The following is a 24,849-nucleotide window of genomic DNA, read 5'->3' as shown; positions in this document are numbered from 1 at the left end:
TTGCCTAGGGAACGAGAATGAACCTTAGCAGCAGCTTCTACCTTCAAGACCTCATCTCCATTGCTGGAGGCACTATGCAACTTATCAAAAATAAAAATGGTAACCAATAAAGCAAATGGCACATCAATTCTAGGATTAAAAGGAAATAGATGGCAAGGTGCTCAGCAGACACAATAAACAATACCGCACTACACTTGTAGTTCAAAGAAAATAAATAAAAGGAGGGGGACATCCAGGGACTTCAAGGAATAAAATTTGTTGCATTAATGGTATATTAGTACTTTCATATCAACTTTTGGTTATAATTATTATAAACTTCAAAGGGTGGTTATAATTCTATGTAGGCTCTAAGTTTTGGTTACTTTTCCAAATCTCCCGTTTCTTCCAAGTCCTCTAATTGATAAAATGACTTATATGACATAGATTCATCGCTACTATGGCGTTCCAATCCTAAGGTGGTAACTATGCCAATGGAAAGGATATTATCTAATACGCCCACTCCCCCACGGGTGGGTAGCAAATCACCTTGAAAGCACAAAATATAATTAAAGGAAAACTAATGAAAATAATTTGAAAACTTTGAGTTTTATCAATAAGAACAAAATAATAGATAAAGTGAATGGTACCATAATTAACTTTTTAGTGTAAAAATGTAGTTTTTCGTTAAAATGAACAGTACCGAGAGCTTTTTGTTAAAGTTCCCTGTAATTAAACATAGAAGTAACAAGATTGCTGACTTTTGAGATCAAAGGCTGCCCTGCCCAGAACACAACCAACCAAATTGAACAACAATTTAGTTCCCACAACATTCCAACAACTTTAAAATGCAACACTAAATATATGATTTTGTTCCATTGAGGTCAAAAATGGTACCTAAAAACCTCACTTTTTGAGCATGAAAACCTAGTATTATTTGAAGTTGACATCAAATGACAAACAATTATAAATTAGAACTAGCTTTTGAAATTCCAGATCGAATTCGGGCTACATGATTTATAGTTTTTGACATGTAATTTCAACTACAAGGGAGATGAAGGGTTAAACAATGTGTAAAAGCAACTAATTAGGAATACAGTTTGTTTAAAGATCACAGGTCCCAAAAATAATCCTCCTAGAATTTGACCTTGATCAAAATTTCCTATCAAAGAGGGGGATGGAACTTCCAGGTTCATGCTGTCATTTGAGCTGTGGCATGATAGAACTCCATCTGCTGTATATAACTCTGCACGGCCCATTGGCCAAAAATGTCAATGTGGTTTTCCCCGGCATCAAGCTTGTACTCGCTCACAGTTGTTTCTTCTTTTCAAGACTGGAAGCAGCAATGCGTTGTCGCTTCTTCCATGCTGGAATCTTGCCCGGGAAAGCCCACCGTAAAAATTTCTCCCATGAGTAGCAGCTTACAAACATGAGAAGCGCCCATAACAGTAACTTGTTTCTCAATCCCACTGGCAAGGGCACCAGCCTAAGCCAGTCATTCAAGTCCCTAAATAGGTCAGAAGTGATAACTGTGAAGAAACCAGCAGCAGCCACGATGGCATACAAGAATGGCTTGTTTTCTGTGACGCTCTGATTGAACGGATGACCCATGTAGTTCACAGCAAAGGTGGCCACCTGAAGCATCATGCTTACCATGTAAGAGACTGTATTTACAAGGTTGGGATGAAAAGCAGAGTCTGGTTCAATGCATTCGTCCGGCATGTATCTCTCAGCTTCGTTCACAGAAGATATCAAGAAAAAAATGTGGATTGCAAACTGTCCTAACAGAGAAAGCAAGACATAGGAGCAAAAGACATTCGGATGAGGCCGTTCAGCTGAAAGAGTCGGAAGAGGACGCGCATGTGAGATGAACAGGAAAAAGGCTGCTGTAAACACACCGCTGATTGTAGCCTGCACATCACCAAGCTTGACACCATCCAAATACATAACACTCAACACATAAGCTGTCGCAAGGCAATTAAGGCCAAGTATTTTAAACATCTGGAGGGTAGTCACCAGAGTACTGCGACCTTGACGAATTATGTCAGTGGTTGGAGCAACGGATGCATGCTTTGCCGTGAATGGTGATGCCATGGAAGCGTCTCCAAGCTTTACAATTGGAGCTGAGCGACCATCTCCCTCCTCATTCATCTCATCCATTAGTCTCTTTTGCAATGAAACTAGCTTCTGTCGTTTCAACTCAGCAGCCGACAGATTCCGGTTACCAGCTGGGTTGCTAGTGGGATCCAATTTTGCAGTGGCTTTTCCCTTTGAAGAGACTTCTCCATTTACACTAGTAGATTTACCTGCAACATCTAATGCAGACTTGGACTTCTTTGGCTCTTTAGATGTTTCACTGGGCGACTTTCCACTCTGAGTTGGAGGCACCACATTCAATAGAGCAACTCCCACATGGGCCTGACAGGAGAGAAACAAAACACATACTTTATTATTTCACAGCTTAATTATGAAAAAGAAATACACAATTCCAGCCATAACTTGATTTTCTTATATTAAATCCATATATTAAAATAACAAAAAAGAGTACTAATAAATATCTAAAAAGCTATCAAGGGAAAAAGTGAGAACTCATCTTTAATCTGCATTTTGTAGAGTGTAAGCGAGTACACTATGAAGAGTGAAACATATTGCTACCCCAAGAACTTTAATTAGTCTTATGTAGCTTGAAGCCATGATAACTAACTTCAAAGTTTGATGGAAACCCAACAGTTCTGGAGTGAATACAGAGGAAAACATCCTGAAGCCTTGTCTGGTGCCCAGGCTTTAAGTGGATTGTTGTCAAGGGAATAGACTAGATTGGATTGCACTAGATTGGATAGGATAACTTTAATTTTTCTTATAAGGATAGGATAATTTACATGCAACTTTTGAGTATAAGAATAGGATAGTTTTAGTAACCCCCGAGTTCATGGACCCAGGTCTTTGGTCTTGGGTTCAGGGTTGGTGGGAATAATTATAAAACAAGAACAAAACTGATGAGTTTGGTTTCTATCCAATCCCTATTACTTTTGAGTACAAAACATAGGACTGAAATAAACTAATCCAATTCTACTATCCTTACTAATTGCCATTATGTCCATAACTGACTTTTAATACTTATGCTTAAGGATTTATTATTTCAAATAAGTCAGTTGTCTTGCCGAGAAAAAACAACACAATAAATAGTTGAATATCCATAAAATATATTACCTGCTTCAACGCTCCAACGTCATTGGTTCCATCTCCACACATCAATGTTATCCTCCCCACTGTTTTGAAAGTAGTCAAAATCAGCTCCTTCTGCTCAGGAGCAACTCTGGCATAAACCTAATAAGATACTCTGGTCAGCAACGTCAAGTTAAAGCCACTACTCAAAGATAAGCTTCACAATTGGTTATTAACATGCACCTTGACGTATGGAATGACTTGTATAACAGCAGAGGTTTGTTGCAACATTTCAAAGCAGTCACCACCAATACAGAGATCATGAGTCTCAGACAAAGCTTCCACCTCGTTTTCACTAAAATAAATTTCAACAATTCCAGTCAGAGCAAAGAAGGAAAAAGAAATACGCAGGTGAATCAGCAAAGAGTGCAGACAGGAAAAAAAAATTGCAAAAACATAAATAAAAACCGAAATGGGGAGCAACCTCCAAATCTTGAACAAGTTTAGTAGGTTTTAAAGCCAAGCAAAACATCGAGAGTTCCAAACTAAATGAATCCATTAACACGAAAAGCTTTACTTGTAAGGAATCATCTCAGTCTCATCAGGGGATATCCACTCATATCCTTCCCTGCCCCTCTTTGGACCAAGAATTAATGCTGGTTTTGATATAATATGAACTTGGCTAGCAACATGGCAAGCTGTCAGGGCCTGATCACCAGTAATCATCACCTAACAAAAGAAAAACTCCAAATAAATATATATACTTAAATTTTAAATCTGTCCACACAGCAGCTCTGTTCATTACAAAATTGAATGAGACTGATTGTACCATACAAAGGAAGACAATAAAATACGGGGGAAAGGAACACCAAACCACAGATCCGTGGGCAAAGACAAAACAGACAAACTACACTAATGCTGTAAACAATCGGGAAATCCAAAAGCAAGCAGCTCGTCAAATATCCTTACGAAGATATACAAGAATGGTTCTCTATAAAAGGGTAATAATGGCCCTTATACAGCAAAAACATGGTTTGAGTTTATCAAATAAAATAAGATATGCGTGAGTGTTCAATCGTAAACATGATTTCAATTTATCAAATAAAAATATTTAAGAATGGCTACACCAAACTCCAATCTAGAAGGCCAAAGTGCTTATACAGACATCACAAAAGAATCAACACCCCAAAAGCAAGCAGTTGGTCAAAAATCCTTAAGAAGATATGCAGAATGGTTTTCTGTAAAAGGGTCACAATGACCCTTGTACAGTAAAACGTGGTTTGAATTAATCAAATGAGAGTATTCAAGAATAGCTACACACAGAACCTAGAAGTCCATAGTGCTGAATTCTGCAGCTATCAGCATACAAAGGCTCTTACAGTCTGCAATATTTCTTCATTGGAATAGTTCCATGAAATGAAACGTGATCCATGATATTCCTATAGACTCGCTTCTAATTGTTTATGGCCAAATATAACTATTAAATTAAGAAAATGATTTCTACACCTCAATAAATGGTTTACAAGCATAGTTTCTTTTTGTCTAGCATATACTTCTTAAGTGATGGTAGTTAAGGCCAAGTTACAAGTTACTATTCCTTTATACAGATAGACCACATACTATTTTAGTCAGGAAAACCACATACCAAGTCATGTGAGGATCCTTTTAGCTCAGATAAAATAGTGGCTGAATCTGCTCTAATAGGACAGTTAAAAACCTGAAATTCAAACGATGAGAATTTAGTGACGTGAAGCAGGAAGAAACCAAAACCTACACCAGACACTAATAGAAACGATTAATTTACCGCAAAACCAGCAAAGGTAAGGCCGCTCTCCACCACATCCCTATCCAAGCTTCTGGCTTCACCAACCTTCAAGCAATAAAAAGATAACAAAACACCTCAAATACAATATAGAAAACAAAGCCTATAAAACTTCTTCAGAGAGAGAGAGAAGGAACACACTATTTGCTTCTCGGACCAAAACCTTTCGAGTATAAGAAGTGTCATTGAATTTAATTTCAGTTACTCAGATATTATACATATGTACGTAACAATAATGTAGAAAAGTATAGACAAGCTATGTTTAATTCATGTTTTTACTTGAGATCATTATGCATGTCAAATTACAAAACTAATTCTATATTTTAAACCATTTCATCATTAAGGTTAAATTTCTAAAGTAAGGAAAATGTTAAAGGAAAATACTGATTCTAGTCTGTTCTTGACTTGATCATATGCCAAATAAGGTTTGCTTGAAATTTAACATGCATTTTGTAGAAGATCAAAGCATCAAATCCAAAAGCTGGATTTTGGCTAAGGAAGAAAAAGAGTGTCCTAAAAACTCTCTAGTTATGATTAATAGCTTCAAGAGTCAAGACATAAACTCAAAAGTAAGACATGTGAAAAAGGACCATAAGATGGGCAACATTTTTTTACAGTTTAAGTACTGTACTTAATGGCTCAAAAAACTCTTCCTTATCCAACCCAGTTTAATACCATGTTGTGTGGCTACCTATCAACACTTAATCATACCGCATGGTATGCCAAGCATACGTAAGTTATTTTCTTTTAACATAAACCACCAGGACCTATAATAACAAAAACAAAAAGAGAGTATCATTGACACTAACTTGTGTCCTCAATGCAAAGATACTCCCTCATACATGACCTCTCTAAGAGATCTCAAAACTATGATACCTTCAACACTAAACAAAAAGTAAGCTCGCTACATAAACATTATGCATTAAGAAAATGCTATTCAAAGTAATTGAGAAATAACAAATCCAGAAACCTTACTGTCATGTCAGGAAGAGATTTATAGGCAAGGGCCAGAACGCGAGATCCTTGTCGAGTAAATTTCTTGTACGTTTCAACATAAAATGATGGCACCTCAGTGAGTCTACCCTGAATAGTTTCAGGGGCACCCTGAAAAGAAGACAAAATCATTGTTTACAGCTATTAATAATGGAGTGAACATCTTTCCTACTGCAAAGATACAGCAAAGGGAGTAATTTGATTGTGTCCTATTAGTATTACATAGGAAATAGCCGCTGAAATTGGAAAAAATGGAAATAGTACAAAACGGTGAACCAGAAGGAGGCTCAAAGAAACAAGACTGTAAAATATATATCAAACAGACAAATGGCAACACCAAGGACAGGCTAAAACCAAAAAAGGAGCCTAAGAAATTACTTTCCAAGTTCACATTCAACAAGAACAGTCACCAAACTCATTTTAAACTGAGGCTCCCATATTTACCTAGCAGATCTTCCACCCACACCCCTCCATAATCTTCAAAAGTTTCCCTGTTACTCTGCATCAAAACAACTTATATTGCAGACAACAACTGCAACCCCAAAAGAACCTTAGCCTTCAACCCACACTCAAAGCCCGTATTATTTCACTTGATAATCAAAACATTTGGGATTACCCAGATTGAAATTGCTTCCCAAAATAGTTTCAGCCACAAACTTAAAGCTAGAAGACAATAAATATCAGTTACTACTTTCCCCCTATTCCCTACACTTTAACACCAACATATTTGTCTCCTCTTCTGTGTCAAATAACATGCATTGAGCTCTACAAGTGCAGAAATCCAAATCACATCTGACTTTAAGAGTAGACATAACAAGATATGACAAGAATAAAAATGACACAATTTCTTCATACAATTGATTGTGGAAGTTACAAGATTGATGCTTATGGTAGTCAGGTATCATAAATTGCACTGCAGTACTGATGAATGATTGACGAACCTTCACAAAAGCTAAAAAATTATCTTCAATGCGCACTACAACTGCCATTCTTTTCAAGTAGGAAGCAAAGTGATGTCTCTGAACAATCAGCACAGCCTGACCACTTCCCCTGAGTTTGTGAAGAGTACAAAAGTACGATGTAAAAAGAATTATCACTCATACATATTGACAGAAGGGGAATGACTGCCTCAGAAAAGAAGAATGAACAGTGACATAATCGAACTTTAGATTAACAAATTATTGATCATCTATTAATAAGAAACTAATATGTCGGCCCATTTTTCATTTTTTGAAGTATCAAATTTATATCTTATAGCCGAGCTCAGTGGCATTCCAGGATTCATATAGCTGAGCTAATGGATGACTTGGTGCAAAACCGAGCACAGTGGCATTCTAGGATTCATACAGCCGACCCCACCTAGTGGGATAAGGCTTTGTTGTTGTATATCTTAGCACATCACAGACTGAGTTTTCACTAGACCAACCTGGTAAATCTAATTTCTCCACAACCTCTCATACTGTACCTGGCTTAAGGATAAGCATAGTTTGATGTTCTTTTGTACAAAAAAAAATTGACTAAAAAATTTAGGGCAAACGACGATAACAAAGTATTAGGGAAAATGACAAGTCACCCATTTCAGTTACTGTTAAATAGTTGGTTATCTCTAAATTTAATTAGTCGTGCTAATGTTTGTGATTAGTTAGAACTGTTATAAGGTTAGGCACTTAAGGGGTATCTTTGTAAATAGCCAAAGGCTATATATATATGTCTTCTGCTCACCCGACTCGATCGATCGATTCTTGATCGATTTTTCTGTTCTTCTCCTCTGATTCTTCAGTTTCTCTTCTCCAATCTTTCTTGCATCATCATCTCTGCAAGATATGGCGGCGCAATCATCTTCGCCACCGCCTGAATCGTCTTCTCCATCGGTTCAAAACCCTAATTCCTCTGGAAATCCAAGTCCTCTGAGTTCCTACACCTCTCTTACAATCCACAACAACGGCAGCATGGTACCAATCAAGCTGAAAAGATCGAACTATCTGCCATGGCATGCGCTGTTTGGCCCAATCCTCCGACGCTACAAGCTTCTTGGAATCATTGATGGAACTGAAGCATGTCCATCGCCATTCCTACCTGATCGCAGCATTAATCCTACCTTTGAGGAATGGTAGGAAAAAGATCAAAATCTTTTGATCTGGTTCAATTCCACACTTTTTGAGAAAATCATCCCTTTCATGGTTGGGGTTTCTTCGCCTCGCGAACTTTGGTTGAAGCTTGAACAGAGGTTTGGTGGAATTTCAGAGGCTCATATTCATCAATTGAGGTCGCGTCTCCAATCTGTTCAGAAAGGATCTCGCTCCATCTCTGAGTATCTTCAAGAAATAAAGGAAATCTCAAACTCCTTGCAAGCTACTGGTGCCTCCGTCTTTGATCGCGACTTCATTGCAACCACACTTCATGGCTTGCCTGATGATTTTGAGTCCTTCATTGACTCAATCATGCTTCGATTGTCCTCTACATCTACTGATGAACTCCATGGTCTTCTTCTCACTAAAGAATTGTCCATGGCTCGATGCAAAACTATCAGTTCATCCTCTGTAGCTGAACCTTTTCAAGCCTTCTCGGTGCACTCTCAGCCCCCTCTCTTACCCACTCCTTCTGTGTTTGCTGCTCAGTACCAACTTCCATCTTGGCACCAACCAAAATCTGCCAATCGTGGAAAGAATAACAGAGGCCATTCCTTCTCTCACAGAGGCAATCGCAGTTTCCAAACCAACCGTGGTAATTATTCCAACATTCGTGGAAATCGTAACTATCAAGGACCTCATCATGCTCAAGGCTCTTCCAATTTCAAAGTTCCCTGTCAAATTTGTGGATCTATCAGTCATGAGGCTCTTGACTGTTTTGATCGCATGAATCCTGACATCTGTGGTCGGATTCCTACAGCTAAACTAGCTGCTATGTATGTCAATCAATCTGCCAAACCATCTCAGTCTTGGTTGATTGACTCGGGTGCCACTTCTCACATTACTAATGATGTTGCAAACATCTCTTCTCCCACTCCTTATACTGGTGAAGATAAAGTGTATATTGGTGATGGTAAAGGTCTTTCTATTCATCATATTGGTTCATCAGCCTTGCATCCTCATACTTCTTTTAAGCTACAGAATGTTTTACAAGTTCCCTACATAAAACATAATCTTTTGTCTACTTATCAGTTTCTTAAGGATAATAATTGTTCATTGACTCTTGACCCTATTGGATCCACTGTCAAGGATCGTATTTCGGGGAAGATGCTATTGCAGGGACTCGTTAGAGATGGATTCTACCCTCTTCAAGGTTCCAGCAATTCTTCACTTTCATCTCCTTTAGCTCTGCTCAGTGTCAAAGCTCCTGTCAAAGTTTGGCACCGACGATTGGGTCATCCATCCTCCTCTATTTTCAGACGGGTAATTTCTACTAACAAACTGGCATTACAAGGCAAGTCCACTATTGATTTCTTCTGCTCATATTGTGCACTGGCCAAGAATCATAAGCTTCCTTTTGGAGTTTCTTCTTCAACAAGTCACAGTCTTCAACCTATGCACCGTGATCTGTGGGGTCCAGCATCTGTTATCTCCAATAGTGGTTTCAAGTACTATTTGCTTATTGTTGATGACTTTAGCAAATATAGCTGGTTCTTTCCTTTGAAGTCCAAGTCAGATGTATTTTCTACATTTGTTGTCTTCAAATCTTATGTAGAAAATTTGCTTGGAAATAAAATCAAAGTTCTGCGTTCAGACTCAGGGGGTGAATTTACCAATAGCTCTTTTGCTTCATTTCTCAGTAAACATGGCATTTTTCACCAATTTAGTTGTCCACATACTCCTGAACAGAATAGTTGTAATAGGGCAAATGACAAGTCATCTACTGTAGTTACTGTTAAGTAGTATGATAAAGCTAAATGTAATCAGTTATGTTAGTTACTGTAATTAGTTAAGATAGTTGAGGGTATTCTTGTAATTAGACTAAGGCAGCTAAGACTATATATATTCACATCTGTGTAACTGATTATTCTATTCAATACAATCAGAAAACTTATAGAGGAAGTTTTCTGTTTCTATATGGTATCACGCCATTCTGCTTCCCAGCACTGATCTTCTCTTCCGCTCGACAAATCGATCGTTTCTTGATCGTTTCTCTCTGATTCTTTGCTTTTTTGTCTTCGATCTCTCTTGAATCTTGATCTCTTCAAGATATGGCTGCTCAATTTGACTCACCACCCACTGGATCGTCTTCTCCGATCATCTCTCCTTTGATCCAAAACCCTAATTCTTCCTCTAATCCCAGTCCTTTGAACTCGTATACCTCTCTTACGATTCACAACATTGGCAGTATGGTGTCGATCAAGCTGAAACGATCTAACTATCTGCCATGGCGAGCACTGTTTGCTCCCATTTTCCGCCGCTACAAACTTCTTGGTATCATTGATGGCACTGAGATCTGTCCTTCGCCCTTCCTGCCAGATCGCTCGATGAACCCTGCCTTTGAGGATTGGTATGAAAAGGATCAAAATCTTTTGATTTGGCTTAATTCTACCCTCTCCGAAGAAATCATTCCGTTCACAGTTGGTGTTTCTTCTTCTCGCGAGCTCTGGGTAAAGCTTGAACAGCGCTTTGGTGGTGTTTCGGAGGCTCATATTCACCAATTGCGATCGCGGCTCCAGTCAATTCAGAAAGGCTCTCAATCCATCTCTGATTATCTGCAACAAATCAAGGAAATTGCTGATTCCTTGCAAGCTGCTGGTGCCTCAGTGTCCGATCGTGACCTAATTGCTGCTACACTTCATGGATTGCCTGATGATTTCGAATCCTTTATTGATTCCATTATGTTGCGGTTATCTTCTACCTCCCTTGATGAGCTCCATGGTCTTTTACTCACCAAAGAGTTATCTATGGCTCGTCGCCGGCCTATTATTCCTTCTTCTGCTACTGAGCCGTTTCAAGCTTTTTCTGTCCACTCTCAACCTCCCCTGCTTCCTACTCCATCTGCCTTTGCTGCTCAACATCAACCTCTTCACTCTGCTTCTAGGTTTAACTCCAACCGTGGTAAGCCATCTCGAGGTTACTTCTCTTCTAATCGCAACAGTCGCAGTTTTCACAATTCTCGTGGTACTTTTTCTCCAAATCGTGGCAATCGCAATTATCAAGGATCTCGCCAATTTCAAGGTTCTTCCACCTTCAAAGTTCCGTGTCAGATATGTGGTTCTACAAGTCATGAGGCACTTGACTGTTTTGATCGTATGAATCCGGACATCTGTGGTCGAATCCCTCCAGCCAAACTAGCTGCTATGTGTGCGCACAATTCAGTCAAACCATCTCAGCCTTGGTTAATTGACTCTGGTGCCACTTCCCACATCACCAATGATGTAGCCAATATTTCTTCTCCTACTCCCTACACTGGAGAGGACAAAGTCTACATTGGCGATGGTAAAGGATTGTCTATTCATCACATTGGTTCATCATCTCTGCATACTCCCCATAATTCCTTTAAACTGAGCAATGTTTTGCATGTTCCTTTTATGAAACACAATCTCCTATCTGCATATCAGTTTCTTAAGGATAATAACTGTTCATTGACTCTTGACCCTTATGGATCCACTGTCAAGGATCGCATTTCGGGGAAGATGCTTTTGCACGGCCCTGTTAGGGATGGTTTCTATCCTCTCCAAGGTTCCACCAGTCTTCATCCATCTCCCTCAGCTCTTCTCAGCATCAAAGCACCTGTCACACTATGGCACAAGCGCCTTGGCCATCCTTCCTCCTCCATTTTTCAAAGGGTTATATCTACTAATAATCTTGCCCTACAAGGCAAGAAGAGTGTTGATTTTTTCTGCTCAGACTGTGCACTTGCCAAGAACCACAAGCTTCCTTTTGGAGTGGCTTCTTCATCAACAACTCAAAGTCTCCAACTTCTGCATTGTGATCTATGGGGCCCTGCCTCTGTTACATCTAATAGTGGTTTCAAGTATTACCTACTTCTTGTTGATGACTTTAGCAAATATAGTTGGTTTTTTCCATTGAAGTCCAAATCTGATGTATTTTCTACATTTGTTACTTTCAAAAGCTATGTAGAAAATTTCAGTGGCAATAAAATCAAGATTCTGCGCTCAGATTCAGGGGGTGAATTCACCAGTCACTCCCGTACTTCTTTTCTTCGAACACATGGCATCTTACATCAATTTAGTTGTCCACATACTCCTGAACAAAATGGTTGTGCAGAGAGGAAGCATCGCCATCTTGTTGAGACAGCTCGAACATTACTTGTTGCCTCTCATGTTCCTCAAGTGTTTTGGGTTGAAGCCTTCTCCACTGCCATCTATCTTATTAATAGGCTTCCTATTTCTGGTCTTACACAATCTCCTTGGGAACTTCTCTTCAAGCAACATCTAGATTACTCTAAACTGAAAGTTTTTGGCTGTCAATGTTATCCTTGGCTTAAGCCTTACATTCCTAGCAAACTGGATGCTAAAAGCAAAAGTTGTGTGTTTTTGGGGTATAGTCTACAACATAAAGGCTATAGGTGTCTTGATCCCGTGACCAACAGGATCTACATCTCTCGACATGTTGTGTTTGATGAACACTCTTATCCATTCAAGTCCCTGCTGAGTAACAGTTCAACTTCAGAGACTTCTTCTTCAGCCTATTCTCCATCCTTGGATCTTCACTTCCGCAACTATGTCTCAAGTTCTCCTACACCTAGTACCTCTTCAGACTCATCATGTCCTTCTGCCCCTCCACCTCCACCTCCACCTGCAGTTCCTTCATGCACTCAGTCAGTGGATCCTTCTTCTAGTTCATCCAGTTCTGTCTCTCTCAGTAATTCCTCTCTTGTGCCTCTTCAGACAAGTCATCCACCACTTTCTGCGAATACACATCCTATGATTACAAGATCTAAGGCTGGACTAAACATGTCTCGCGCTTATTCAGCAACCAAACATCCACTCCCTGTTGATCTTGACCTTGTTCCTAGTACCTATCTGCAAGCATCAAAGCATGCTCACTGGAGAGCTGCCATGCAAGCTGAATATAATGCTTTAATCTCCACAGGAACATGGTCTCTTGTTCCTCCTCATCCTTCTCAAAATGTAGTTGGTTGTAAATGGGTTTTCCGGGTTAAGAAAAATCCTGATGGCACTCTTGACAAACACAAAGCCCGATTGGTGGCAAAAGGATTTCATCAGCAAGAAGGGGTTGATTTTCAAGAAACCTTCAGTCCTGTTGCAAAACCAGTTACCATTCGAATTCTTCTTGCACTTGCTGTCCAATTTAATTGGTTCTTGAATTAGTTAGACATTAGCAATGCCTTTCTTCATGGTGACTTAAAGGATGATGTTTACATGCAACAGCCCCCAGGTTTTATTGATTCCAATTCTTCCCATTTTGTTTGCAAGCTGAAGAAATCCTTATATGGTCTTAAAGAAGCTCCTCGAGCTTGGTTTGATAAGTTGTTTCACGCCCTTCATACTCTTAGGTTTCACCAATCCCAATCTGATGCTTCCTTGTTTGTCCTTCCTGGTCCTCAACAAGTCATTGTTCTTGTTTATGTGGATGATATCCTAGTCACTGGCCCTGATTCTCAACTCTGTCAACATTTTATCCAGCAACTTAGTAATCTGTTTCCAGTGAAAGATCTTGGCCCTTTACACTATTTCTTGGGATTGGAAGTTCACAGGTCTTCCAATGGCCTCCTTCTTCATCAAACTAAGTACTTACTTGACCTCCTCAAGAAAACAAATATGGAAGGTGCCAAACCTTGTTGCACTCCTCTCGGGTCTCAAAAGCTGGACCACAGTGGGCCTCTCTTATCCAATCCCACTGAATATCGTTCCATAGTTGGTGGACTACAATATCTCACTTGGACTCGCCCGGATCTTGCATTTGCTGTTAATCAGATCTGTCAGTTTATGCATGCTCCACGAGAACAACACCTTCAAGCAGCAAAAAGGGTTCCCAGATTTCTTAAAGGTTCTCTGTCTCATGGGTTATGGTTTACTAAAGGTACCCTCGCCCTTTCAGCTTACTCTGATGCTGATTGGGCTGGCTGCACTTTTGACAGGCGGTCTACCAGTGGATATTGTGTTTTTCTTGGCTCTAATCTCATCAGCTGGAGTGCAAAGAAACAAAGCACTGTTGCTCGTTCCTCTACAGAAGCTGAATATCGTTCTTTAGCTTATACTGCAGCAGAACTCACTTGGGTTTGCAAAATTCTCAAAGATCTTCATTTCCCTCTTCCTACTCTACCTACCCTATGGTGTGATAATATTTCTGCAATCTCTTTAGCCTCTAATCCTATTTTTCATGCTCGAACCAAGCATGTTGAGATTGACTATCACTATATCCGAGAGTTGGTTCTTGCAAATCTCATCAAAGTTCAATATGTTTGTAGTGAAGACCAATTGGCTGATCTTCACACCAAATCTTTGTCCAAGAACAGGTTCTCTTTTCTCTGTTCCAAGCTTCCAATTGGAATCCTCACTGATTCCTCTTTTAGCTTGAGGGGGTGTAATAGGGCAAATGACAAGTCATCTACTGTAGTTACTGTTAAGTAGTATGATAAAGCTAAATGTAATCAGTTATGTTAGTTACTGTAATTAGTTAAGATAGTTGAGGGTATTCTTGTAATTAGACTAAGGCAGCTAAGGCTATATATATTCACATCTGTGTAACTGATTATTCTATTCAATACAATCAGAAAACTTACAGAGGAAGTTTTCTGTTTCTATAAGTTGTGCTGAGAGAAAGCACAGGCATCTTGTTGAGACAGCTCATTCTTTGCTAGTTGCTTCTCATGTTCCTCATATATTTTGGGTTGAAGCTTTCTCCACTGCCATCTATCTCATTAATCGGCTTCCAATCTCTGGTATTTCCACATCACCATGGGAATTATTATTCAAGCAACCCCCAGATTACTCTAAACTCAAAGTGTTTGGTTGCCAATGCTTCCCTTGGCTCCAACCCTATGTTCAAAGCAAATTAGATGCCAAGAGCAAAAGTTGCACATTTCTCGAATATAGTCTTCAACACAAAGGCTATAGGTGTCTTGATCCACTTACAAATAGAATTTACATCTCCAGACATGTTGTCTTTGATGAAAGTACTTATCCATTTGAGTTACTGCAGCCTCCCTGTTTCTGTCCCAATAGATCATCACCAGCAAGCTCTTCGTCTCTGAATCTTTATTTTGATAAATATATTCCCCATCTCTCCACTAGCAGTGCAACATCCATTCCAAATGCTTCTGCTTCTGGCTCCGATTCTCCATATCCTTCTTCTTCTCAACCCATTTCAGTTCTTACTACTTCCGATTCTGATTTTGTTTCAGAATCCTCCACCTTACCCTCAAGTCAGTCAAATCATCCTCCTATTCCTATTAATTCTCATCCAATGATCACAAGATCCAAGGCTGGCATTTATAAATCTAAACCTCAAGCTTATGCAGCAACTAAGCATCCTCTTCCTATTGACATTGATTATGTTCCCAGTACATACCTGCAAGCTTCTAAGCATGCTCACTGGCGAGCTGCAATGCAAGATGAGTATAATGCATTGATCTCTACTGGTACTTGATCAATTGTCCCCCCTCATCCTTCACAAAATGTAGTTGGATGTAAATGGGTGTTTCGAGTTAAGAAAAAGGTTGATGGCACTATTGACAGATATAAAGCCCGTCTAGTGGCAAAGGGCTTTCATCAACAAGAAGGTATTGACTTCCAAGAGACCTTTAGTCCAGTTGCCAAGCCAGTTACAATTCGGATCTTACTCACTCTTGCTGTCCAATATAATTGGTTTCTCAATCAATTGGATAGAAGCAATGCCTTTCTTCATGGTGACTTAAAGGAGGATATCTACATGCAACAACCTCCCAGGTTTGTTGATCCAAATTCTCCTAATTTTGTTTGCCAGTTGAAGAAATCCCTATATGGACTAAAACAAGCTCCTCGAGCTTGGTTTGATAAACTATTTCAAGCTCTTCATTCTCTTGGGTTCCAACAATCTTCATCTGATGCCTCCTTGTTTGTTCTCAATGGTCCTCATTTGGTTATTGTTCTTGTGTATGTTGATGACATTCTAGTAACCGGTCCTAACTCTCAACTCTGTCAACAGTTTATCACACAACTCAGTTCTCAGTTTCCAGTGAAGGATCTTGGTCCTTTACACTACTTCTTGGGCTTAGAAGTACACAGATCCTCACAAGGAATTTTTGTTCATCAAACCAAGTACTTACTTGATCTTCTTAAGAAAAGAAACATGGAGGGTGCCAAACCGTACTGCACACCACTTAGTTCCAAGAAATTAGATAACAGTGGACCTCTCTTGTCCAACCCCATTGAATATCGTTCTATTGTTGGAGGGTTACAATACCTAACTTGGACTAGACCAGATCTTGCCTTTGCTGTCAACCAGATCTGCCAATTCATGCATGCTCCCAGGGGACAACATCTTCAGGCATCTAAAAGAGTTCTCCGATTTCTTAAAGGTTCTCTTTCCCACGGTTTTTGGTTCACAAAGGGTCCAATCCATCTTTCAGCATACTCTGATGCTGACTGGGCTGGCTGCACTTTTGATAGAAGATCTACAAGTGGCTATTGTGTGTTCTTAGTCTCCAATCTCATTAGCTGGAGTGCTAAGAAACAAAGTAATGTTGCACGGTCATCTACAGAAGCTGAATATCGCTCATTAGCTCATACAGCTGCAGAACTTACTTGGGTTTGCAAAATCGTCAGAGATCTTCACTTCCCTATCCCTACACTACCTACACTTTGGTGTGACAACATCTTAGCAATCTCCCTAGCATCTAATCCTGTCTTTCATGCTTGTACAAAGCATGTTGAGATTGATTACCACTATATTCGGGAATTGGTTCTAGCTAATCTTCTCAAAGTACAATATGTTTGCAGTGAAGACCAATTAGCTGATCTTCACACAAAGTCCCTATCCAAAAGTCAATTTTAGTTTCTGTGCTCCAAGCTTCCAATTGGAATCTGTTCTGATTCCCCTTCTAGCTTGAGGGGGTGTATTAGGGAAAATGACAAGTCACCCATTTCAGTTACTGTTAAATAGTTTGTTATCTCTAAATGTAATTAGATGTGCTAATGTTTGTGATTAGTTAGAACTGTTATAAGGTTAGGCGGTTAAGGGGTATCTTTGTAAATAGCCAAAGGCTGTATATATATGTCTTCACAGTGTACAAATCAATTATTCAGAAATATAATTGAAAGCTTACAAAGGAAGTTTCCAGTTTCTATACAAAGTTTCCCTAAGAAACTAAATGGCTTAAGGATTAACGATTGGGTTGGACATTCTACTAAAAATACCATATAAATGGCAAATTCATATCAAGATGGATCCTGGATTGTACTTTAATCAATGTCCTGCTGAAGGTTTTCTTTGGTTAAACAATTTTCTAAAAGGATTAGCTCGCTTTCAGTCTATTTAGAACATTATCATTCCCATTGAATTCAACTATTCAATCAACGGAGTCAGGATGACCGTTTAACAACCAGCCTATGGGAAAATATGAGAAAAAACGTTGAAAAATATATATGACATCAAATGAATCACAGGATATTCTGGATAAATCCAGGAGTGCAAATATAACTGCTGACATATAGATATAAACAAAAAAACAAAAGATTGCAGCTTCAGCTTACTTTTTTGGCATGGCCTTCTCATCAGATTTGAAGATCCAATCTATTCCTTTAAGTGCAGCCTTTTCAAGAGGATCACCAACCTACATGGAGTTGTGCAGTATCACTCAAAAATTTCCAAACAAAATTGAGAAAACAATACCACCTGTCACCAGATCCTGATAGAAAACATAACACCATCCTGAACCAATTCAATATTACGGATAAAATTTCTCTACACTGAAATATCTCTTGTTTCATCTTTCAGTAAATGCAGCCATTAATTTTCTAACAAGCATGATAAATTGATCTTGACTGACTTGAAAGTTACAAAATCCAGTTAAATAAAGAAGGCACTTTCAAGAAATTAAATTCATACACGGGATTGGAAAACCAACTCAAAAGGGAGACTGGATGATGCAGTTAGCAAAACAAAAATAGACAAAATTCCTAAAAGAAATATGTTCACTAGATTTTTTGGATAATTCTAGAAACACAAACCCAAAACAAAAAAGGAAGAGCCTAGATCCCTTTTATCCTTCCTTTTTGTTCACATAAAAAACTAACTGATTCAGTAGAGAAGAAAATCTAGGAAAGGCATTATAGCAAAAAAAAAAAAAAAACTATTTTATTATAAGAAACAGACTTCAATTAAAATAAACAAACAGAATTAGGGAAACGGATGCAGGATATCCATAACAGACCAAGAATCCTGAACAAGAGAAAAAACATAAGACAGATACTTTTCTGACCATTCATTAACAAACTACAAAAATGCTCGATTACTGAAGTTCCTATATTTTTTGCAATCCCAGGAGCAAACATTTCATTATGATTGCGAAGGAGAAGATATCTAGTGGTTATAGATAGGTAGAGTTTTTTTTTTTTTTGTAATTTTACCTTTGTGATTAGCATGCCTTTAACAATATAAGCAATCAAATACTATAAGAGCTCGCATCATCAACAATCATACTGCATCCGACATGCTACATAAAACAGAATACAACCTAAAACAGACTGCTTGTTTAGATGATAACACTAGCATACCAGCTTATTATCCACAAACACCAAGGCATGGCAAGAAGCCAAGATCTCTGCTGTGCGCACAGGCAAGTTACTTGTGTCAGCTTCTAAATCTGTACTGCTAGTCGACCCAACAACTCCACAAAACTCCTGGAGAAGAGCAAGAGAAAAGCAATAAATTGTGTAAATCCAAGGCAATTAATGAGCAGCATATACTAAATTAAGATGGACTACCATGTCATCTGATGTAAGTGTTCCAGTTTTGTCAAAACAGCAGATATCAACCTGCACGGAAAACAGTAAATAAATGTATCAAAATATACTTTGTACAGCACAATGAGACTGTACGGTATGTCATATTGGGCAACAGCTTCGTCAGTACAAACAAACAGTGAAAATATGGTAGTAGAAGTCAGTTACAAGTATCAAATAAGTATGGTTGATGTGTAACCGAAGAGTAAAGTATGGTTGATGACTCTACTAATTTTAAAGATACTATCACATTATGTAGATCTCTAGAACACATTTTCTGCTTGAAAAGGAGGAAGATGTCAGAATGATGCAGGCTAAGCAGTCAAAACTTGTATTTGTCGTCTAGCACACTAGAGAAATGAATTCATCATGAATAAAGAAACTCTATCCAGTTTTATGGTGTTAGATGTGTAAAAACTGCTGCTTCATTGTCCCATTGTTTTGACCTTGGGGCAAACTGTTCAGGGAGAGAACAATGTGAGCTGGGTAATTTTCATGCAATGCCTTATTGTATGAGAGTTACAAATTCATTGGAGGGATAAAATGGGGCCCGGTGCTGGTCTCACAATTTTCAGGGTGGTGTAGTTGGAAATGAATGGGATGAGGAGGTTGCTCACTTTGGGCGTCAGTATTCTCTTCAGAGCTGAAGGATAGTTCATTTTGCAATACTTTCAATGACTGGAGAGTTCTGTGTTACAAACTATTACTTTATAAAGTTTCATTGTAATATAAGATCATCTTTATTAGTTGTAGATCAGATAGCTAGATAGCTTCGTGGATGGTATTTTTTGTTGTGCTTTTCATCTTTATAACTAGATACATAGTTACAAACCGAGAAAAAGATTACAGTGGCATCGTCAAAAGAGCATCCTTTAAACAAGTGAAGAGAAATTAAAAAAAAGAAGACATTATTATGCAGTCGCAACATACCTTTCCAGCAAAAGGAATTCGGAAAGGTTCGGTACAAAATATTCCACGGCGTGCGAGAGCAATCAGAGATGTATTAACAGCTATAGATAATTCCATTGGCAGCTCAGGAGGAATCACAGAAGTAATAATGAGTGAACAACTAAGGAAAAGCTTGTACTTGCTCCTAGTGGGATCCTCAAGCCCCTACATCATAGACGTACTGGTTGTCAGAAAATAACACTACACAAGCATCAAGCCTCACATCTACTTATCAAGGGACCACTTTTACCTTCTTTAGTACATAACCAGCAGCTATCACTGCAAATATGACCAAGAACAAAATGAACAACCCACTTTCCCAGCTGTTAGCTGTCACCTACAGTAAATCGTACGTAAATACACTATATAAAGTAAAAGTGAAGTAAACAGTAATGTATATAGAGTTGAGTAGTCATTGCAAAAATACCCTCTCTGTAGAAAACAAAATTGTACGCATAAGTTTCCCCTGACTTGTTTCAAACCCAGTTCTCAGAACAACAGCCACACAGCCACCATCAGGGGTTTTTAAAGGAAAGCCCTGACTCCATTGAAATAAGGAAAGCATAAATACAGAACCCATGAGATTATGAAACATTAATGATATTCGATAAGAAAACATTAATGATAAAGTTTGTTGGCTTAAACATATTTTTAACATAAACTACCTTATCCGGAGTATGCTGCAATATCTTAGTCCCACCAAATAAGACATGACTTTTATCTCGCTTAGCTGATAATTTCTCCTCAGTTCCTCGGGCCATGATTGATACCTGAAAATAATCCTATACTTATTTTCCTCCAGCAAAGCTACAACGTTTCATCAAATAACAGTCTCCACAATAAGCCATACGTGCTGATGCACGCTTGCGTTGAAGAATAGCCCCATTTTCTAAGTGCAACAGGGAAATGGATATAAATTATCAATATTTTATGCTACCTTTTGTGGATAAAATACACGAGAGGATAACAGACATGTATTAGGTTTCCTTGGGTTGGATAGTACTCATCCCTACATATGAGCAATTATCCAAGCAAGACCTTGTACCATACAAGGTACTGCAGCTTTCCATATTATCCAAGAAGGATTGGGTAAAAAAGGACATAGATCAATAAATGCTGCAAAAAAAGTTGAGGTTCCACCACAAAACCAATTGGCAATGGGGAAGTACCCCAACTCCTTACAAACCCTTGCAATGTTTCTTAACTTTCCTATGTTGGACGATTCGTCACAACCTCACAATGACCACCAAAGCAATCATAAAAATTACAAACTTTGCTGCTACCCATAAATCCTATATCCAGATTTTACAGACAGAAAGTCCAGATTACTACCTTTTTCTTCCAAAACTGTATCCCATTCCAGCCCACAGAATCTCCAAACTTTCCTAAACCAAATTTCCTCGAATATAGGGTTTAAGATCACAGTGAACTTAAAACTCATTATTTTCAGACAGTGAATGAAGTTTCATTCAGTTCAGGACCAGTTTACTATGAGTCGTGGCTTCCTAATATTGTCCCTCTTCTTCTTTCTTCCTCTGCCTCTCAATTCACCTACCTTTACTTCTATTTGCAGTCTTAGGCTCTTAGCTCTAATTTCCTTGTCCAACTCATGCCAAGAATGATTCATCAACCCACACCCTAATTATCCTCACAAACTTTGAATCAACCCTACATCTTCAAATTTATACAAGAACATTAAGCTTTTGTAACTGCATCAAGCCTCAAGGAAAAAGGAGAAGGTGTAGACAAAGATAAGACTAAGAGTAATATTAAATAAAACGAGAAAACTATACCAAAGCAATTTAGCCAAGCAATCACCGCCAGGAAGAATGTACACACATTGAGATGCATAAAACTATGCGTGTGTGCACATGCATAAATTAAGAAACCAAAGTGCTGCAATGACAGACATTTAATACTTTATAAGTTGACAAGCGGTGACCACCTTCCACTGGGGAGTAGACTCGCCTGTGAGAATAGCTTCGTTGACAATAGCGTTTCCAGCTAATAGAAGCATATCTGCTGGCACAGCCCTATCTTCTCCATTTGGACCAGTAGCTCGCCCAACAGAAACAACATCTCCGGGCAAAAGATCAGTTCCAGCAAGCTTTATCCACCTAAAATTTACAGCAGTCAATGCATAAAGCATAAACAGCTTAAATATTATGACAAATAAATAATTGCCGCGTAGACAACGTACTTTCCACAGCGATGCACCATGAGGGTCTGGTTATCCACTCTGACACGTCTTAGCTCAGTAAGAGTCTTTAACTGACTTTTAGCCATTGTTGACTCGAACATAAACAGCATAAAAAGCGTGAACAAACTATAATACCAATATTCATCCAAACACCAGAGACCCACACAGAAAACCTACATGCAGGGAGCACAAAAGAATGTAGTTAAGGAAAGGGAGCATGCACAAAAAGGAACTCTCACATTGGAGAGAGAGAGAAAGAGAGAGAGAGAGAGAGAAAGAGAGAGAGAGAGAGAGAGAGAGAGAGAGAGAGAGAGAACCTGGAAGACAAAGAAGGGCTCCATGCAATTTTCCTTCATTAATTTCTGGAATGTAGGTTGTGGATATTCAAATCTGCAAAACCAAGAAAAGTGTACAACAAGGACCAGTTAAAAATGATAAATGAACTGGATCATGCTCAATGTACTGCATGCTCCACCAAGGAAAAAATGGGAAAAAATGGGAAAAAATGACAAAAACAGAATCATTCCCAAACAATAGCAGCTATTCTATCTAAAAGTGGGCCAAAGAACATATCCAGGAAGGAGCCTATCCCGCAGCACCACCTCCTCCTCAACTGTAAAGCTTCAAAGACCCTTACCCTTAAGTCAAATTTTATCATTCTAGACTTAGAATTCAAATACTGAACATTTAAGTTTTTTTCTGAAAATTGCTGAGACCATTCCATCTAACTTATCAAGGGCAGTAAGAATCATCTCAACGGACCATGCTTTATCATCCGCTCATCTCATAATTTTTGTCAAAACATTTAAAGTATTTGAAGCAGCCATGGAATTTGAGTTCTTAAATATATTAACTTAGTTCAATTTACAGGGAACCAAATGAGGTTTCCTATGTTTGCAAGCATGCACATTGACAGGTTAGAGTGAAACAGACAACAATGTTTCCCAGTACTGAATCAGCATTTTTGCTAATGTTATAAAAATTGGATAAGGGATGGTCAAGACTAACATTACTGCATTCCAAAGTATGAGCAAGAAAAATCGAAACAAAGATGATGATTCAACAAATACGTTTTCAAGAAGGAAAAGGGGAAATAAGAAAGGTAACTAACGCATTCCGTCCCCATTTTTCAATAGCAGCAACAACTTTAGCTTCAGAGCCATGGCCAGTACTTTTTAAATAGTAACCGAATGATTCCTTTGTAGGGTAAGGAAGCTTGCAAAAGTTATCGTTCTCTTTTGAAAAGATATAACGTTGCTTTCTGAAGTCAAAGTAAATCTCTTCAACATCCACTGAGGATGAGGAGCCTCCCTGAAAATTTCATGCATTACATCACCAGACAAATCAAGGGCTAGCTCCCATAGTGGGGAAAAGTAATTAATAATAGATATAGTTCTTAGTAACCAGGAACTGTAGAACAATATTATCTATTGAATATCTATGATGAAATTAAAAGAATGCGTAGTTGAAGTATTCAAACTGTATAATTGACTTACAAGCTTACGGAAACGAAGTGATACTATTTCTTTAGAACCAGAAAATTTTGCTGGCGTTATTTTGCATGCACCTGCCTGGTGAATATCATTTACCTGAAGACCAAAAGAATCACCAATTACAACAAATCATCAAAAGAATGCCATCAAGTTAGGTTCCAATTCATGTCTTCCCATACCAGTTAGGATATACATATATATTAAAGAGTAACGCTATTTTACTAGTCTCTATTATTGAGGCCCAGAAAAAAGCTTTCTTTCCAGACTCTCTCCTATTGCCATCAAAATTGTTGATGATTATGTATACGGTCCTCACTGACATGCCAAATCCTCACTCAGAATAAAGCGTCGCTATATACTTGTATATAAATACATATATATACGACATAATTTAAACACACATGAGAAGTGGCAGCATGAGACGCCCACTCTAAGGAGAGTGGCATTTTCGTATACACGCAACAGAGTGGTTGTTTCATGCCAAACCATCAACCTACACTATGCAATGGAGCAACTATATAGTTGTACAGTAAAGCGCGCGCACATATATGAGTAGTATACATACACAGATTGAGATGCGTACATGAAAAGTATATACATACCTTGCTATAATGAACAAAGCATTTGAAATCGACGGACCAAACAGTAAAAAGCCAAACGAGAATGTGAAGCGCTACGAGGGCACCGAAAACAATCCCAGAATCCACAATGTCAACGCTGGGCACAATGGTAGTAAGCCAGATAGCGTAAAGGATAGCGAAAGGCCAGACATCGAATCGCCACAGCAAGCCCTTAGTCCTCAACAAACCAACTTTATCCACCACCTTCCCTCCCACATGGAGCCTCGACATTCCTCCCTATCACTACTACATTAACCATTCGATTCAAATCAAACCCTCTTCAACAAAACTACAAACTAACAAACCCTCTTCAACAAAAATTAAAAATTTGACAAATTAAATTAACAAATTACGAAAATTATATCCGAAATCAATTTCTTTGATTGTTTCCATCGGTTTGGGCAAAAATCAAATCTTTCCGCGACCCCAAATCGCAATTACGATTACCTGATGAGTCCTTTGGATTTCAATGGCGATCGCAAGCAACAAGTTCCTGTACGCTGTGGGATTTAAAGGTGTCGAGGAGGATGAGGGTGATGCGTATCAAAGCAGCGATTGAAAACGGATTCTTAAGTCATTTAGCCCTAATTCACTTCAGTTTCTGAGTTAAACCTTGTTAACTACCGGCCCAAATATTACACTTTGTTCTTCCTCATATCTCCTTTTCTTTTTTCTTCTTTTTTCTTCTTCTCTTTTCTCATTAGAGAATCACAATTCGATTGTGTTTGTCGTTTTCATGTTAACAT

At 38.6% G+C, this 24,849-nt stretch overlaps 1 protein-coding gene across 2 annotated transcripts; it reads right to left on the bottom strand.

The window, feature by feature from the left end:
* Window positions 1–930: 930 nt before the first annotated feature.
* LOC137717409 (putative manganese-transporting ATPase PDR2) lies at window positions 931–24,849 on the bottom strand. 2 transcript variants are annotated; one of them, XM_068456773.2, is made up of 22 exons: window positions 24,551–24,849; window positions 24,086–24,349; window positions 23,487–23,579; window positions 23,102–23,301; window positions 22,308–22,380; window positions 21,991–22,163; window positions 21,736–21,907; window positions 20,456–20,560; window positions 20,218–20,328; window positions 20,041–20,127; window positions 19,773–19,955; window positions 18,825–18,875; window positions 18,615–18,740; window positions 17,592–17,671; window positions 6,898–7,006; window positions 5,939–6,067; window positions 4,946–5,011; window positions 4,787–4,858; window positions 3,719–3,870; window positions 3,385–3,496; window positions 3,187–3,303; window positions 931–2,394 (listed from the first exon to the last, which is right to left on the bottom strand). In XM_068456773.2, exons 2-22 carry the CDS (start codon window positions 24,332–24,334, stop codon window positions 1,285–1,287), a joined length of 3,570 nt encoding a protein of 1,189 aa, XP_068312874.1. In that variant the 5' UTR covers window positions 24,335–24,349; window positions 24,551–24,849; the 3' UTR covers window positions 931–1,284. The 2 variants fall into 2 exon arrangements, with proteins under 2 accessions (XP_068312874.1, XP_068312875.1); XM_068456774.2 differs by having other exon boundaries at window positions 24,086–24,346; window positions 24,551–24,762.

Source organism: Pyrus communis, chromosome 8 (genome assembly GCF_041283825.1).
Source record: "Pyrus communis isolate YQ-2024b chromosome 8, ASM4128382v1, whole genome shotgun sequence".
NCBI classification, from domain to species: domain Eukaryota; kingdom Viridiplantae; phylum Streptophyta; class Magnoliopsida; order Rosales; family Rosaceae; genus Pyrus; species Pyrus communis.
Note: the sequence above shows the minus strand (reverse complement) of the source record. Positions and strands in the feature narration are given on the sequence as shown.

Bases quoted from the DNA above. Each gene is read 5' to 3' on its own strand.
- LOC137717409 (XM_068456773.2), bottom strand. From the start codon at position 24,334: ATGTCGAGGCTCCATGTGGGAGGGAAGGTGGTGGATAAAGTTGGTTTG. The intron at 17,672-18,614 runs GTATGCTAGTGT...AACTCCATGTAG, and splicing joins TGTTTGTGGATAATAAGCTG to GTTGGTGATCCTCTTGAAAA. The intron at 7,007-17,591 runs GTAAGCTGAAGC...TCACAAACTCAG, and splicing joins GAGAAGGCCATGCCAAAAAA to GGGAAGTGGTCAGGCTGTGC.